The sequence below is a fragment of the Electrona antarctica genome (genome assembly GCF_951216825.1).
Source record: "Electrona antarctica genome assembly, chromosome: 5".
NCBI lineage: Eukaryota > Metazoa > Chordata > Actinopteri > Myctophiformes > Myctophidae > Electrona > Electrona antarctica.
In genome coordinates, this window is record NC_136810.1 from 50,355,822 (window position 1) to 50,373,195 (window position 17,374).

Consider the following 17,374-nt stretch of genomic DNA (forward strand, 5'->3'; position numbering starts at 1 on the left):
AGTCCCTCCCTAACATTTTAGTGCGTCAATATATTTAGTCTTAGTTTTAGTCATCAGATTTGTTTTTAATTGAGTTTTCCTCAGTGAAAGAAGGTATGCGACAGACAATAATTACAACTCATGCTTAAGCTCAACTAACAACTGAACCTTGTCTATGTCTGTCAATGTTTCATATACAAAAAAAGTACAAATCATTAAAAAAAACTAACAACTGAACCAAGGGCATGGTTGGATTTGGGAAACACTGCACCTTTGTTGCGTCAAAGACCCCGAGTTAATTAATCACATCATAGAATAATAAAATAATGTAAACCTTAATCGACAGGTTAATCAGTTATTATAATAATCCTTAGAGCCTAACTGCATCCTTAATTCTAATTTAAGTGCCCTCAATGCTTGACAGCAAACAGCTTTGTCCATATAAGACTGGATCAGTCCTCACTCATCCCTTGTTACTACGAGTTTATTACATAGTTATTCATTATCACCCTCAAAATTGTGTGTGTGTGTGTGCACGCGCAGTAAGACTTGTGTTGTCTATTTTTAGCTGCTCCATGTTGTGAAACCTATCCTCAGCAGGCCTACAGGTCCCTGGGCAACCATACAGACAGACGAGAAAAATGGCTACAGTCACACACACAATGTGAATACAAGCGTACAAAAGCCACACACACACACACTGTGAATACAAGCGCACCACACACACACACACACACCACACCACACCACACCACACCACACCACACACACACACACACACACACACACACACACACACACACACACACACACACACACACACACACACACACACACACACACACACACACACACACACACACACACACACACACACACACACACACACACACACACACACACACAACTAAATAAATATACACACTGTGACCTACACACTCGGGGTCCATGTGCACACACAACCTGACACAACCTGGTTGTCTGGGGTATTAATACCTCACCAGCGACAACACTAACTCAGTTAGCAGTAGCACAGTTCTTATCACAGCGACACATACAGCTTACTATATTAGTCCCTGAAGCACAAAGCAAGCAAGCAGGTTGTCACTTTCACACACACACACAAACTAGCAGGGTGGTCACCTCTTCACCGAGAACTGGACTATGAATAGGCCAGTTGTTACACCAGTTGACAGGACCCAAGGAAGTTGCAGGGGGAAATGTCATTATGGACAGAAATGGGCTCTATATGCACACACACCTTTTTGTTTTCAAAGTACTTGGGCCCCTTCCCTAGAATCTCTACTTCCTTCACACATTCTGGTCAAACAGAGTCAGGGACGGGTGCTGCCATTCTGCGTGTTGGCTCACTGGAAACACTCTGCTAACACCAGTGGGTCTCAAAGTGTCCTTGAGTGGGTGTACGGGTGTTTAACTCTGAGAGTGTACAAATGAAACGGGTCCATTTGGTTACATTCGTACACTCTCCTTGAAATGAAGCAGTTTGAGAACCACTGCACACTAAATGGAACAGGGCCTTAATTAGTATTGGCAACACCTGTGAAGGAAGTAGGGACGGTCCCGAAAGTAGGACGAGTTATTCTGTGTGCATATAGCCCATTGGCATAAATGAAAGTGCTTTTGGAGGTGTAAATGCCCCTCAATGTGCAATTCCAATTAGTTGAATGTTGTGTTCATGATATATAGTAGTGGTAAATGAAAATTCAGACTTCATGTCAGCCTGTCAGGCTAGATATTTGGTGCTTTCGGAAGCCAATTGCAGCAGGCAAGTTACAGTATGTAACCCCGTATGAACCCCGTTTGATGCCAATTGTCTCCCAAGATCAGTTGTACCAAATGCTTGTACTTTGGTGTTCTTTGCTAAATGTGACATTTGTAGTAAAATGGCTGTTGGCTCTGTGTTGTTAAGATTGTGTTGTGTGATTCAAATATGGGGTCGCTCGGACACAGAGTTCATGACTTCCTTTTTTGTAAAAAATAGACCCCTCCCGCAAACAGTAAAGATCTGGCACCCTGCCACTTGGGGGACTTCCATGTGGTTCGACCTCCTGTTAGTTCAACCATGCATTAAGGTTGGCGAACATGCATTAAGGTTGGCGAACATGCATTAAGGATGGCGAACATGCATTAAGGTTGGCGAACATGCATTAAGGTTGGCGAACATGCAAAAAGGTTGGCGAACATGCATTAAGGTTGGCGAACATGCATTAATGATGGCGAACAAAGCCGAACATGCATTAAGGTTGGCAAACATGCATTAAGGTTGGCGAACATGCATTAAGGTTGGCGAACATGCATTAAGGTTGGCGAACATGCAGGTTAGGGTTAGAGATAGGGTTAGTAAGGTTAGTAATGGTCAAACTAATGGGAGGTCGTACCAATGCCATGCCACCGGCACTTGTGCATTGCTATTTAAATAACAAAAACTTTGGCAAATTGGAGGGAATGCAAACGGTTATAAACTGAGGAAACGCTCATACAGGAAATGAAAACGCTGCATGTCAGACCATCTACAGAGCGGCAGGAATCCACCAAAGCGTGGGTGACCGTGACGCATACATACGTAAGAGGAGGTAGCGTTGATCATGTCTTCTGGCATCATCATCAGAACTCTTCATAGACAAGAGGTACTTAAACATATGTTGTTCTATCAGCTACAAAGTACTACTATTTATAGTACAATTACTTCTATTACATTTTATTTATTTATTTATATCCCACAATTTTGTAACATATTTTTTACCCGGTGCCAATTGCCTGCCATAAACTGTAATCCTGGGCGCTAGTCTCTCTCTGCCAACCTGGGGAGAGCCCCGAACTGAGCTCACGCTTCCTTCAATGCATCGAGCAGGCCACTTCTTATCACATGACGGGGGAGTTTCCCCGGTAGGAGGTAGCGCAGTGGTATTCAAATGGAAGCCTGCGGGCCAAATGCGGCCCGTGGAGCGCCCCCTTGTGGCCCCTGGAAGATTTTTTTCTTTTTTAAACAAAAATATTTTGTGTGTGTGTGTGTGTGTGTGTGTCTGCGCCAAGCCCCCAGTAAGGCTATCCAACGTTGAAGATGCCACTACCTGCTGGTGAAATGTGGAATTGCAGCACTTAATGGAAGTGGACGGACGTTCATGACGTCACGTGAAAAGCCCGGACCTCAAAATTGAGGTCCGGGGCTAGGCTAGGCTAAACTTCTGCTCGCTCTAGCCATTGAGTTATAATTATACTTCCGGAAGTCTTCCGGGTGCTTCAAAACGCCACTGAGCAACTTCCACTGAAATGAATAGCAGGGGGGCGGGGCTAACGCTCCAGTTCGGTCTCTATCCTTTATATACTCTATGGTCTGCGCGTGCGTGCGTGTGTCCAGCTGGTGCTCGTTGGCGGTCGTTATTGTCAAGGCAATTATGTTTATGCACTGTCAAATAGGTCTAAATCTATTCTAAGGTAGCATATACCTGTATAGACATATTATCCTGCTCATTACTGTGCAGAAATATATACATAAATCTTTGTGATTTAGCACAAAATGCATTTTGCCCCCCCACACACACAATCATTCTACAGTTGTGGCCCCTGGCCTAATCTAATTGAATACCCCTGACGTAGCGTGTGAGCAAGGAACACGTTACCCCAGTTCCTTCCTTCCTCACCATCAGGCGCCCCGGCTGACATGGGGATATAGAGACCAGGATTACTGTTATTAATTATATGTACCTACCTACCCTATGGGGACACAGGGAGAACACGCAAACTCCACAGAGAAAGGCCCTTTCGCCAACCCCTACCTAGGGTATGGGCGCTGAATATGCGGAGGGGAGAACACGCCCCCAGCATCCCCGGTGGGAATCGAACCCGGGACCTTCTAGCTGTGAGGCGATAGCGCTACCAACATCGCCACCATGCCCCCCACTACTATTACATTTACTGAAATAAAATCTCTCCCTCTGTCTCATGACTCACGCACACCTCTCTCTTCCCTCGTTGGTGCTGAATTATGTGTAATCATGTATTCATTATTTTCGAACGCAGTGATGAGTCTCCAAGCAATCTGTCACATCCGAGTGATGTGTTGAACCTGGTGCCCTGTAAATGATGGGTGCATATTGCATAATTAAAAAATATTAAATGATTTAGCGGTTTTTAGCACAAAGCCACGAACGCTTTGACATTTCTCACTCCCCCTTAAAGCCTGATTCGGACGGGACTAGTATTGTCCAGGGACCCCAGGTAATTTGTAATAAGCACAGAGGACGTCTGTGTTTTTAATCCTGTGCGAATAGGGCTTAAAATAGCAAATGTGCCACCAATTTACCTGAGCTCACCTCATATTAGGAGTTAGGACTAACATGCTCGTCGGCGTGATGAAAAACTCATTTGAACGCACATGATTCAAATGGATACCAGTGAACTGGACACTAAATAGAAAGTGGGATCCAATAGTGCCCAGGTATCCTCCAAAATACTGCCCAGTTAACCCCCAAACTCCACTAGTTCTCTAGAGGTCCCAGTTTTCTGCATAATTACAAAATGTGTGCGGTTCATCCTGCAATCTATCTTCCGCTTAGATTCTGAAGTATCAAGTATCTGTGCAAACTGCAAAGTTGACATTTTGGCCGAAGGGTGACGCCAGAGGAAGAGAGTGCTGTAATGCCAACCTAACTTGTAGGCTACAAGTAACAGAGGGTCAACATACTGGCTACTGTACCAACAGCACAAGCATGCAATCACTCAGTTCACAGTGGCAATGTAAAAATAACAGACGTTTCAGGAAATAGCTATTTTAACCTACAGACAGCATTGCTTTGTCACTGCTGAGTCGTCAGATCACCCGAGTAGTATCCATTTGTTTTAAAAAGACAGTCAAAGTCAGGGCACGGGCCACGTGCCTGGTCAGTTTACTTGTACAATGGAAGACCTGTGGGAACCTAACTTCTCCTTATTTATGAGAGAATACATATAATTCACCTCCGCTACGAATCAATCACACATTTAATATGAATAGGAAGACTAAGATGTGGGTGTGTGGGTCATGACCGAAAGAATAAGGTCGCGAATACAAGCGGCCGAAATGAGTTTTCTTTGACGGGTGGCTGGCATCTCCCTTAGAGATAGGGTGAGAAGTTCAGTCACACGAGAGAGACTCGGAGTAGAACCGCTGCTCCTTCGCCTGGAAAGGAGCCAGCTTAGGTGGTTCGGGCATCTGGTTAGGATGCCTCTCGGGCATCTCCCTAGGGAGGTCCTCGACGCACATCCCACTGGGAGGAGACCCCGGGGCAGACCAAGGCGCAGTTGGAGGAAACACATCGACTCACTGGCCTTGGAACGTCTCGGAATCCCCCAGAAGGAAGTCACTAATGTTGCTCTGGAGAGGGAAGTCTGGAGCACTCTGGTGGAGCTGTTGCCCCCGCGACCCGACTACGGATAAGCTGTTGTAGATGGATGGATGGATGAAGGAAGACTAACACCTGGGCAGAGGTACAGACAGAGGTTGACAGGTGACAACTAATATTTCTAATAGGGTGTATTGACAGCCACTTAGTTGATAGGCTTGCTGTAATGTGACACTACGTTTGGTTTTGGGTTTACTGGGGTAGTCTTGTAAAAGCATTCATTGAACCAAGCTTGTAAGTAATTTGTCTTGTAGGCTTATTCTATCGCTGTCCCGTCACGGCACAGTCTTAATTTCATTTGTGCCGGTTCAACAAGTCATGTAAACATTTACAACTGTGATTGTGAGCCAAAGACATCTTAGCGTTATACATTTAGAATAAAGAATGTATTCTTGACTAACCTGTCTGGTTAGATAAAACTGCCAATAACTAAAGCTTCTGTGAATCTTTTCAAGTGTAATTCAACAGGTCAAATGTATGTGCTGCTGAACTCAATCACAAGACACTGGATGGAAGCCATTGTAGTTCAATAACTTGGATTCAGCTTACAAATTGTTACTAGGGGCTCAGGAGTAGAGTGGCTGGATGGTAACCGCAAGGTTGCCAGTTCAAACCGGGGCTCCCCCAGAGTTAGTGTTGAAGTGTAATTGAGCAAGACACTGAACCCCTCGCTCCTGATGTACTGGTTGGTGCCTTGCATGGTTTCCACCGCCATCGGTGCACAATCTCTGTAAAGCACCTTGGATAAAGGCGCTATATAAATGCACCATTTACAAGCTAAACATAGAATAGGTGAATTCTTGTCCACAGCAGAATACAAAGTCAAAGTCATACGATTTGTCACACACGTTACCGCAGTGAAATTTGTTCTCCGCATTTGACCCATCTATTGGAGCGGTGAGCCGCAGCCAAGGAGCGGTGAGCTGCAGCGTGCGCCGCGCTCGGGAATCATTTTATTAGTAGATTTGACCCCCAATCCAACCCTTTGATGCCGAGTGCCAAGCAGGGAGGCATTGTGTCCCATTTTTACAGTCTTTGGTATGACCCGGCCGGGGATCGAACCCCGACCTCCCAGTTTCAGGGCGGACACTCTAACCACAAGGCCACTGTCCTGGTACAGCAGACCAAGTCACGTGTAACTGCCCCACCCTTGATAGGCCAGGGGTGGGAGTGGCTCAGGGCAGGGGTAGAGTGGCCCATAGAGCAGCCGGATAGGAACCACAAAGTTCCAAGTTCGATCCCAGGCTCCCCAGAGTTAAGTGTTGAAGTGTCCTCAGTTAGGGTTCAGAGCAGGACTCTGAACCCTAATTGCTCCTGATGTGCAGGTTGGTGCCTTGCACTCATACTCCACCATTGGAGTACGAATGTGTGTGTGTGTGTGTGTGTGTGTGTGTGTGTGTGTGTGTGTGTGTGTGTGTGTGTGTGTGTGTGTGTGAACATAAATCACAATCTATGTATAGCGCTTTGGATAAAAGCGGGTGTAACCCTAAATAAGTAACCATCAATTTAAAAGTTTCATCCATTTCAATCCATCAACGGGTGAAATCCTGTGTCTGCGTCAGTATAGAAAAGGTCTAGCTAGGCACCATGGCCTTGAACGGAGGAAACTGGCACACTGGTCAAAATAGCACCGAAACCACCAGGGTGAGAGAACAGAGGAAAATTAGCCTACACGGCCAAGAATATAAGTCTATTTATGTCATCATTGTGCACTTATGCAGATTGCAGACTGAGTCATATAAATGCTGGTTTATTTCAGGGCAATATAGATTTAACCCATTTTGACCTGAGATCAGATTCTAAAAATGTCTTCTACATCCTGACAGTTTTCTAAAAAAGCTGTTTCTATGTCAGTCGCTATTCGTTTTCAAAAATAGCAGACCTACAAGCTTGTAGCGCGCCACTCGGTGCCGCGCTATGAGCTTGTAGATCTGCTATTTTTCAATAGCTAAAGCATAACATAATGCTAACACCAAAAGGGGTTCCCGCCCAAAATGGGTAAATAACTTGCATCGTGTTCACTGTAGTGTATGTCTTAATACCATTCTCTTTAATATTTTTGTGCCAAGAAGAAATCATAGAAGCACATAATTTCAAAGAAAACACTAAGTTAGTTCATGCTGAATACAGGCATGTCCTCTCATCACTAAAACATGTTTAATGTAGGTTGAAACCAATTTAGAACGCTATTGACAGTCACATAAACCGTGAGATGATTAAAGTAACAGTTTGTGATCTATAAAACTGTTTGTCTCTACATAAAGATGGAGTGGTGTAGGTTATAGAGTATAGACAGTCCATTCAGAATTAACCTCACTGTCACTGCTAAATAATTACCAAATATGCCCCATTTCATTCTGTATATTCGATTGGTGTTAGCAAAAGCCAACAGGCCCCAACTAGGTGTTTACAAGGTATAAGGATTCCATTGCTCTTACTGGAAGAGAGAGGAACCAATATAACTAATTCACGTACATGCACAGCAGCACAACTAGCTTGACTTGTAACTGCTAGGGGGGAATGGGGGATCATTGGCTGCCTGACGGGAAAACACAGATGTTCACGTCTACTCTACAGTACACGAAAAAACACTCAGGGCAGGACGATATACACAGACAGATGTCACCTTGTTTTGATTCAGCAACTAGATCGAATCATCCAAGTGGCAGAGCTGGTATATTACATACAGTACTGTCGTGAATTTTAGCCATTCCAATGAAATCTCTAGATGCCTGCCATTGTCTGTGTTGCATGTTGTTGTTTTGTCTTCGACGTGCCAGTGTCTGGCCAAAACGACTGATTTATGTGAAGATCAATACATTTTGTCGTAATGTAAAGCGCAGAGGCCTCCTCCCTTGCAGCAGCAGCTGTACACAGAACGGGCTGACAGGCTGTTGGAGGTTAGACATGGCAGACATTGAAAGCAGAGCAGCTTGTTGTTCTGCTCTGAGTACATAAAGATCTCGATGGAATCGGAATGTCTGCTTCCAGTTCCAGGGTGGGAAAAAAAATGATTTCGAAATTCTGGAATAGACTTCTAGAACGCTGTCACTGCAGAACTCACGCGAGAAAAACAAAACAATGCCATTTTAACTGTCTTTTTGTGGTGCTTATTTTGTACAATACCCGGTAATTACCTTAGACAAATATGCCGTTAATACACCCCAGTTGCACTGCATATTACTTGGTGTTGAGAGGATGACAATTGACAACAACTTCAGTTCATAATAAACCACCGTTTGTTAACTTGGCTTACTGTTTTCAAAACAATAACAAAGGCACAAGGTAACGTTAGCCAAGTTGGGTTAGCTTAGCCAGGTCGCTAGCCAGCTGCTACTGTATTTGCTTGGAGAGCTAGCTCCCCGTTAGCTCCTATATATTTTATTAGATGTCATTAGTTAGCTTTGCTGGTAGACCAATGGATATGCGTAGTTATTGTTGCCCTAATATCAACTATGACAAACGTAGCTTATAAGACGCACCAAACAAGACATGGGCCCATTAATTACGAAAAGAGGATAAATAACAAAGGAAGGCCATGTTGTTGAAGGTTAATGTAAGAATTATGGGACTGTAAAATATAGACTGTCAGGGTTTGGCGAGTTAAATTGTCACACATTTTTGAACATCCCCCTTTCCTCTCGTGAAACAAAGCTTGACTAGGACGAGAGAAGCAGATCAAACTAGATTTGTCAGGAGGACTGGAGATTGCACACATACATAATCGCATACAGTTACAGGCTACAACGCTGTGTGTGTGTGTGTGTGTGTGTGTGTGTGTGTGTGTGTGTCGGTGTGACCCCCCCTCCGCAGTACAGTACAACAGTGACAGATTTGAGCTGATCGAGTCGAGTCGACCCTTTGGGCCTGATGCAGTTGTATAGTAGCACACCTTGGAAAAACACGTCAAGGCTTGGCTAGGTTGCTTGCTAACCTTTGTAATGAACCCGCAGGTTGTTCTGTGATAGCCCGATATAGCTGTATTTATCCTTGGGGCTCCAGGATCGGGGTAAAGGGGTCTCATCCTCGCTCACGGCAGGGTAGAGCCGCTTCAATCGTTCGTTTAGTTCATGCTCCTGGTAATTAAAAGCAGGATCCCCTAACAGCAGGCTTCCTGCTCCTCCAAGCTCTGCCATTTTTTTGGGTCGGAGAAGTCTTCTTTTTATTGTTTGTTTTTCTATCTCTAAATCTCTATGTCAGTCCGTTGAAGCAGTACGGAGAGAGTGAGATGGACTGAGAGAAAATAGCAGTGGTATGACATCCCCGGATAAGCAGCACTACTCTGTAGTAACGGCTTGAATGGAGGTGTACTGTGGGTACTGTAGTCCACCTACACAGCTGGTCCTGTGTATTTCAATAGAATGGACTACAGAACCTCACTCCGCCTCCTTTGACTGATTTCCGTTGAAACGGTACGTCAGGAAATGTAGTTCTAAAACTTGGTTTATTCACGACTAATTTATTGCAGTTGTTTATTTTTCCTTCATTTTTGTTGCATTTCAATTTTCCTCAACATACCAACGAATTGACGTAGTGATTCATGATTATAATATGTAAAACTGTAGTTCTTCTGTTCTGCGTAACCATGGGAACCATATCACAGCAATACTCAACTCGACACAGAGTCTACAATTCATACAGGACTAACATTCGAGTTCAATTTGCTAAATTATAGGCCTACAAGCTACAACAAATTTGAAATGGCTTGCCACAAAGATGTTTCATCATCTCCACCGTTGCCAGAAAAGCAAAGGCAAGTGATAACACGGTTGGTGCAGCTTAATACTGTAATGTTAACTTCTACCTGTTGTGTTTTATAGCCTGTATGAACTATAATTTGCTTTAACATCCTTTCTTTTCCTGAAGACTGCTATTAAACGACCATAATCCACATAATTTCTCAGAAGCAAGTCAGGTGTCTGTTGGAAGAGGTGGAGGATGTACTGGTGCTGTAACTGCCAAACCATCTGCAAAACAACATGTAAGGAATGTTGATAATTATGCCTGCACATAATTAAATTCCTCTGTTTTTGGCATAACTGTATGATTTATGATTCTGAACTAGCAGGATCAAATTAAGGGCAGCACAACTCTAAGCAGATTGATAGCGCTGCTGTTCTATAAACACTGTCAAATTAATCAGACAACATTGACCAACTCATTCTACTGAAAAGCAGTGGTCAATGTATTCCTACTGTCTGTGATCCAATCCTTTCTTGTCAGGTGTGCAAGACATGGAGTGGGTACTTGTACGCAGGACCAGGGCAGAAGCCCAGGTTTCTGAAGCAGGCAGAGAGCTATGTCAACAGACAACTCCAAGCCATTGACTGCACAGAACCAAAATTCCAGGAGCTCAAACTACAGGTTCAACCACTGGCTGAATATACACAAACAACAAACAGAATACACTGTGACCTTAATGCTGATATTTGTCTCTATATTTGTCATACATGCACTGCACGCATGCACGCACGCACGCACACACACGCAAAACAAAACAAAACAAAACAAAACAAAACAAAACAAAACAAAACAATCAAAACATTGTGTTTGTGGATTACAGATTTATCACCTCAATATCTATACTGGTTGTCTGCATTTTGCACAGGTCTACCGGGAAGTCTTTGGATGTTTCATAGAGGAGTTCAAAACCTACAAACCACTCCTTGATGGCATCAAAAAAGAATATGAAAACACTCTGGGTCTGATGTTTTTTCAATATAACAAGACTGTCTCTCTTGACTATTACACAAATCAAGCCAAGAAAACAGCATCATGACAAGTGCATAAGCATTAAATACATACTATATACAGTATCTGTGTACCTTTATACAGTATATAAAAACATTTTTTCTATCCCTAGCATCTCTGCGGGATCAGATCAGTGAACTGGAGCCATTGCAGGACCGTCTGACGCTGGTCACAGAGGAATGTAACAGAAAGATTGTGGCACGTTGGGCAGAGGAACGGACTGAGATCCGAGACCTGAGAAGAGAACAACAACAAATGCAGAGGGACATGGAAGACATGAGGGAAAAAGAAAAAGCCATGCAAGCAGTGGTAGGTATTTATGACATACGCCTAATTTATACTTTTTCATGGGATTGTGACACAATAGGATTTATGCAGTTTTATACTGTATGAGGTATTTTGCAGTAAACTGAGATTTTTCTCTTATTAATATACAAGATTCAATAGTTTTTTTTAGTCACTCATACACAAGAGTGAAAAGGTTTCATGTTTTTGTCTTTTTCACTGGACAGTCGTTGTTCATTTTCAATAGAGATTGTATTTATTTGTGTTGTCATAATCACACCACTGTATATTTCGTTATGAATGCATATTTTACATAGAGTGCTTACTCTACCTACCAGCTTTAATGAGTGATAAAGATTACATATTTGTTTGCTCACAGGTGGCCCATCTTCAGTCTGAACTATCTATCCAGTACTTACAGTACAGAGAGGAGCATGATGCTCGCAATTTGCTTATTGTCAAGCTCAATGATCTGAGCAGCTTTGCGAAAGAGGAGAACACTGCAGATGAAAATGCTGGTAGGTCAGGAAAAGAAAACAAATATTTACATACTGAGATACAAAAGCTATGCATTCAAACCTGTCCAACTTGACTCCCTCTTTCTGATTGCTGATATTGTAGATCATCAACCAAAAAAAAAAAACAAATGCATTCTAGTTCTTTGTAAAAATGAATTAAACACCGGAGTCAAAAGAGTTAATGAATGTGTTTTTTGTTTCTGTGTAAGAGGTAAGAGCATCAGCTTGATAAATGTATCCACATTTTCCCAATGTAGAGGGGGCGGGTAATGACCTTATACAGTTGAAGCTAGCTCTGAAGGTGTGCCGAGAAGACTTGAAAAAAGCCCAGGTGGAGCTGAACAGAGTACAGGCGGAGTACTGGGACGTGGTGCCTCGATATGACTGGGAAATGTTGGAGCACACACACAAAGAGACTTTACAGCAGGTAATGCAGTGGCATGCTTCATCCACAGACAAGCAAACAGGGACCACATGCACATCATTCAACTCTTCATTCTGTTTTGTGCCTTCACTGTATGGCAGTTGGAAAGGCTGCAAGGAGACTTCGACCAGTTGAAGAGTGAATATGACATCCTTCTAGAGATTCATAAGAGAGACAACATACAGTCTGAGGCAGAGATCTCAGTCACCACAGCGATACAGGTACATTTTTCAAAAAAGAAAACCTATAACCATAAGAAAATTAATTGTTTTCTGGCCAATTGTGTAAGAAAAGCAATATTTATTGTGTTTAACTTTTAGTCTATGAGCCATTTAGGAAAATTAATCAACCATAATTTAGCCAAAGATTAGAAGACCTCATTAACAACATCCTCTTCCTGTAATCTCAGGGTTCCCACTCCTGGAAAAGTCATGGAATTTCAAAATCCCATTAAATAATGAAGGGAGAAAACTAAAGTCATGGTATTTCAGTTTCAGCCCTGCTGGATTGCTTGCAGAAATGGGTCATCCATGGGGACATGATTAGCACATGTGTGACTATTTGCTGGGTTCAGCCAACAACAGGGTTCATGACTATAGCATGTGCAATCTGGTCAGTGGTCATGGAAATATAATTGTGGGTCAGGAAAAGTTTTGGAAAAGTTAAAGATTGTGGGAAACCTAGCTAGCGTACAATGTTATACTCAAAACATGGAAAACCAGCTAGTTAGAGCTTTCATACAAAGCTTAGTATATAAAATACAATGTGTTAAAAACAAGCTTTCAAAACTATATTTAAGTGCTCGATCAAGAAAAATAACATTCCTCTTCATAGTATTCTAAATGTGTTACAAACAGGTAGTTGATGTGGATGTGCACCACAGACAGAACCCTCTGAAGCCCAAACTGCTGAAGGAGCTGACCAACTTTGACTCCTCTCAGAGCGGCACACTCACAGTCCAGGAGTTTAGGTGATGTTCCTTGTGCACAGAACTAAGCACAATCAGACTGAGACACACACAGTCAAACACCCACACCCACTCATGTTATCTATTTCTCTCATTCAGTTACAATTCAGTCATTCAGTCACAATGACAATCTCAAGTTTATAGACTTAGACTTAGACTTAGACTTAGACTTAGACTTAGACTTAGACTTAGACTTAGACTTAGACTTAGACTTAGACTTAGATAGCATTTGAAACAGACTTATAGCATGTCATGTAGACAGCACAATAATTGCATTGTATGTAGTCATAGCACATCATAGTACATATGTATAGCATAGTATAGTATATATGTATATTTAATATGTATAGTGTCATTATATAGATATGTTCTAGTTACGTTCTTAGCGTACGCATGTTTCTTGATAAATGCATTTTATATATGTGATGTATTCCCATACTTTTGTTCTTGCCTAATGTAAATCGCTCTGGATTAAGAGCGTCTGCTAAATGCCTAAATTGTAAATTGTAAATTGTAAATATGCCGTGTTCCAGGGAGGCTCTGAGGACAACATTCCCTCTGAAGTCGCATCAGGCCACAGAAGAGCTGATGGCCATGGCTCAGAATGAACTGGACAGCAGTGGCAACATTTCCTACCGTAGACTGTACAGCCCAAATCAGGTAGAACCACATCTAACCTTTTCTCACAAATGGCATGGAAGTAGTGAGTTAAACCAATCCATTAAAGGTAGGTACGAAATACATTTTCAGGTGGGTACATTTATGGGATCATGGGATCATTTATCAGCTTTGAGTCTCGTTCCCAGCCTTTTATCATTAATGCAGAGAATATTGATAGGGCGGGACTTCCGTCATAATTATGTACTGTACTTCCCCCGGAAGCTGTCTTTTTTTTGACCAATCACAACACTTGTTTCATGCATGGAGAATGTAAACAGATCTGTAAAGCTTCAATGGAATTTCATTGGGCGGTACTTATTACAGTACGTCCGTTAGACTCGCCCAGCATGATCAGCCTTTGTTCCATTTGCAATTTAGTCTGTTAATTTATGATTAATGACTTCCAATTTAATTTGTTTGTTTGTTCACTTGTCCTAATTGGATGCAGTCGTTATCTCGACCGGAACATTTTCTGTTTATTAAAGATCTGGAGATATCTGAGGACGACCTAGAGAGGTGGGGAGACACCTGTTAATGAAAAATCACACCTGTGTGAACTGAGTGGTGCAACTCCCCTCTCCCCCTGCCTCTCTCTCTCTCTCTCTCTCTCTCTTTCTGTGTAATTAGCAGGCAACAGTGCAACACTATCTCTCTCTCTCTGTTTCTGGCACAACAGCGCCACTTTTGCCCCTACTGGTACTCATAGTCACATAGGTGAGGACGGATGGACATTGCTGTTCCTTGGAGTGGTTGCACCACTCAAAAACTAAACAAAAACACTGCTTAACAATGATTACTATCAGAATATAGAGCTATTTAACTTCTATTTTAACAAAAATATATCACTTATATATCACATACCTTACAAAAGGGCATTTTGTTGAATTTAGACCAGCCATGAAATGCTGGAAATCAAAAGATGTTAGTTCCCAACTTATACAGCCATTGATTCTTGCCTGCTTACAACGTAAAATAGAACAAAACAAACAAACAAAAATAAACTAAAAACACGTTTCTCACACTTTTGTGTCATACATTAAAAAATCACACCCGTGTGAACTGAGTGGTGTAAGGTTTTATATAGCATGATCAGCTGTGGTCTGACGTAATGTCTGACGTAATGAAATCACACCCGGATGTGATTTCACAACTGGCTTTTTTTGTGCAGAAAAAATGAGCATGGTTGCTACGGTCATCCAGTTCACCCGGGTGTGATTTAATTACGTCAGAAATTATTTTGAACATAGCAACCATGCTCATTTTTTTCTGCACACAAAAGCCAGTTGTAGGAGTGGTTTACACCACTCAAAAATAAAGTCTGTATTGTATTCAACAACATGTTTTATTGTATACTGGTAGGAGTCAGATGATAAAGACTTCTTCAGTGTGGTCAAAAAACAGTCAGTAGAAGAGAGGGAGGTGTATATCAGCCAGCTCAGTGCACAGCTTGAGGACAAAGGGTAAGTAAGTACAGTACAGACACACACTCAGCACTCTCACCCACATGCAGTACAGTACAAAATGAGATGCACAATGTAGGAGTGGATGAACACAGGGTCTTACATGAGTAATACGATATATATACTGTGACAGGAACAGAGATGGTAGATAAAAATGTGGCGTCTCTCTGAGGAATGGCCATTACAATATCTACAGTGCAACAGAAACTGAGCCAAAGGTAGCTTGTATCCATTTAGCTCTGCTGTTTATCAGCCTACTGGTAAACAAACAAGCACCCATGAGCAAACTATCTCATTGTCTTGCTCAAGTCCTGGTCCAGTCAAAATCCAACATGTCTATTAGTTCTTTCTCATGCTGACAGGAACCCAACTTCAACAACCTCAGCTAGCTCCTGGTTTGTGGTCTCAGGTTGGAGGTATAACCTGAAACATAGTAAACCACATTGCTCTTTAGTACTTTACAATGACCACACACACGCACGCACGCACGCACGCACGCACGCACGCACGCACGCACGCACGCACGCACGCACGCACGCACGCACGCACGCACGCACACACACACACACACACACACACACACACACACACACACACACACACACACACACACACACACACACACACACACACACACACACACACACAAACTTGATCTTTTAGACATCTACTGTAGTAATAGGCACACATCATAAAGCTATATTACTCCTCCCAAATAAATTCTCTATGTGACAGTGATGTATCAGTGGCAGATCTGCAAGCTGCATTGATGCACATCGACCCAGCTCTGGACTCTGATGCTCTGGATTGGAATCTATGTTCAGCCTTTCAGGTAAACCAGGGGTAAACCAGGGGGCCATTAAAAAGTAGTGCTGCTATTAATTGCCACATCACCCTTCATGTTAACAAGACAAGACTGAGTAATTGGGTAAATCTTTGTGGAATATAACTCACTGTATTACTCATTTTGTAAAAGCACTTCAAATAATACAGAAGAATTGTCAACAAAATATTCAGGCATATTTCTATAACGATGTTCTGAGATGAGTTTGAACACACAATATTATCCACATATGAACTATAGCGTTGCTATTCTGGGCATGTTATAATAGGCAAAGAGATTTAGCGGAAAAGGGACTCATAGTGACACTGTCACTATGAGTCAGCCATAACCAAGGATTTCCCAATGCAGCTACGCCCTAATATGGACTGTATTGTTCTACATTAATGTGTTGTCGTGGCATACAGAGATTATGCGGCCTGAACTCTAGATGTGAGTTTGGGCTAAAGTGGCCTTATATCTCAATTTAACCACCAAGATTATTGCATGTGTAAAATACAGTCTGTCTATGTTATCACCACAGGTGAATAAGGAGGATCTGAAACAGTATGATACAACGCTGGACGCAGAGACTATCGTTCATCGCCTCTCTGTAGCTGACACCAGCTGGGCTGAACCTCCACCCCCTCAACAATAACCCCACCTTTCTATTCTCTCTCATAGTTTTTCCATCAAATTCCTGGTCTTACTTCATTCACTACTGTGGAAATGATTTGTGCAAACTATTTTGAGGCTATTCCCTTCATCACTCATGAATAATAGGCTACTGTATGTCTCAGTTATTGGGGTGGCAGTGGCTCAAGAGGTATAGCAACCAGTTTTCCAGATTGACAGTTTGTCCCAGACTGCTGGTGTAGCGGGTTTGTCGTGGGTTCGAGTCCCGATCCTGGCGGCCTTTCCTGCGTGTCACCCCCCATCTCTTTCTCCATTTCCTGTCAGCTAACTGTCCTATCAATAAAAGCAAGCAAAACAAATAAGGCCAGTTTGAGGCGACCTTGGCTACTCCAGGCTTTGTGTTAAGTTAAGCAAGCCACTGCGGGGTCAGTAATTTCACCCCTGGGAACACTAAAAATACTGTGTGTGCGTG

General features: G+C 42.6%; 2 protein-coding genes across 3 annotated transcripts in view; one reads left to right on the forward strand and one right to left on the reverse strand.

Annotated features, from left to right (window-relative positions):
* The window catches only part of ranbp10 (RAN binding protein 10), a 41,068-nt gene extending 31,365 nt beyond the window's left edge, over positions 1 to 9,703 (reverse strand). For both annotated transcript variants that reach the window (XM_079502495.1, XM_079502494.1), the window contains exon 1: positions 9,316 to 9,703. In XM_079502495.1, coding sequence (XP_079358621.1) covers positions 9,316 to 9,517 — 202 coding nt within the window. In that variant the 5' untranslated portion in view covers positions 9,518 to 9,703. The remainder of the gene's footprint in view (positions 1 to 9,315) is intronic.
* A 378-nt stretch (positions 9,704 to 10,081) lies between these two features.
* Positions 10,082 to 17,051, forward strand: tsnaxip1 (translin-associated factor X interacting protein 1; the record flags this gene model as incomplete). The annotated part of the gene is made up of 13 exons (XM_079502369.1): positions 10,082 to 10,134; positions 10,248 to 10,362; positions 10,605 to 10,745; positions 10,990 to 11,083; positions 11,245 to 11,441; positions 11,797 to 11,935; positions 12,193 to 12,362; positions 12,461 to 12,580; positions 13,217 to 13,329; positions 13,860 to 13,986; positions 15,346 to 15,446; positions 16,182 to 16,278; positions 16,811 to 17,051. 13 exons carry the CDS (start codon positions 10,082 to 10,084, stop codon positions 16,922 to 16,924), a joined length of 1,581 nt encoding a protein of 526 aa, XP_079358495.1. The 3' UTR covers positions 16,925 to 17,051.
* Positions 17,052 to 17,374: the final 323 nt, after the last annotated feature.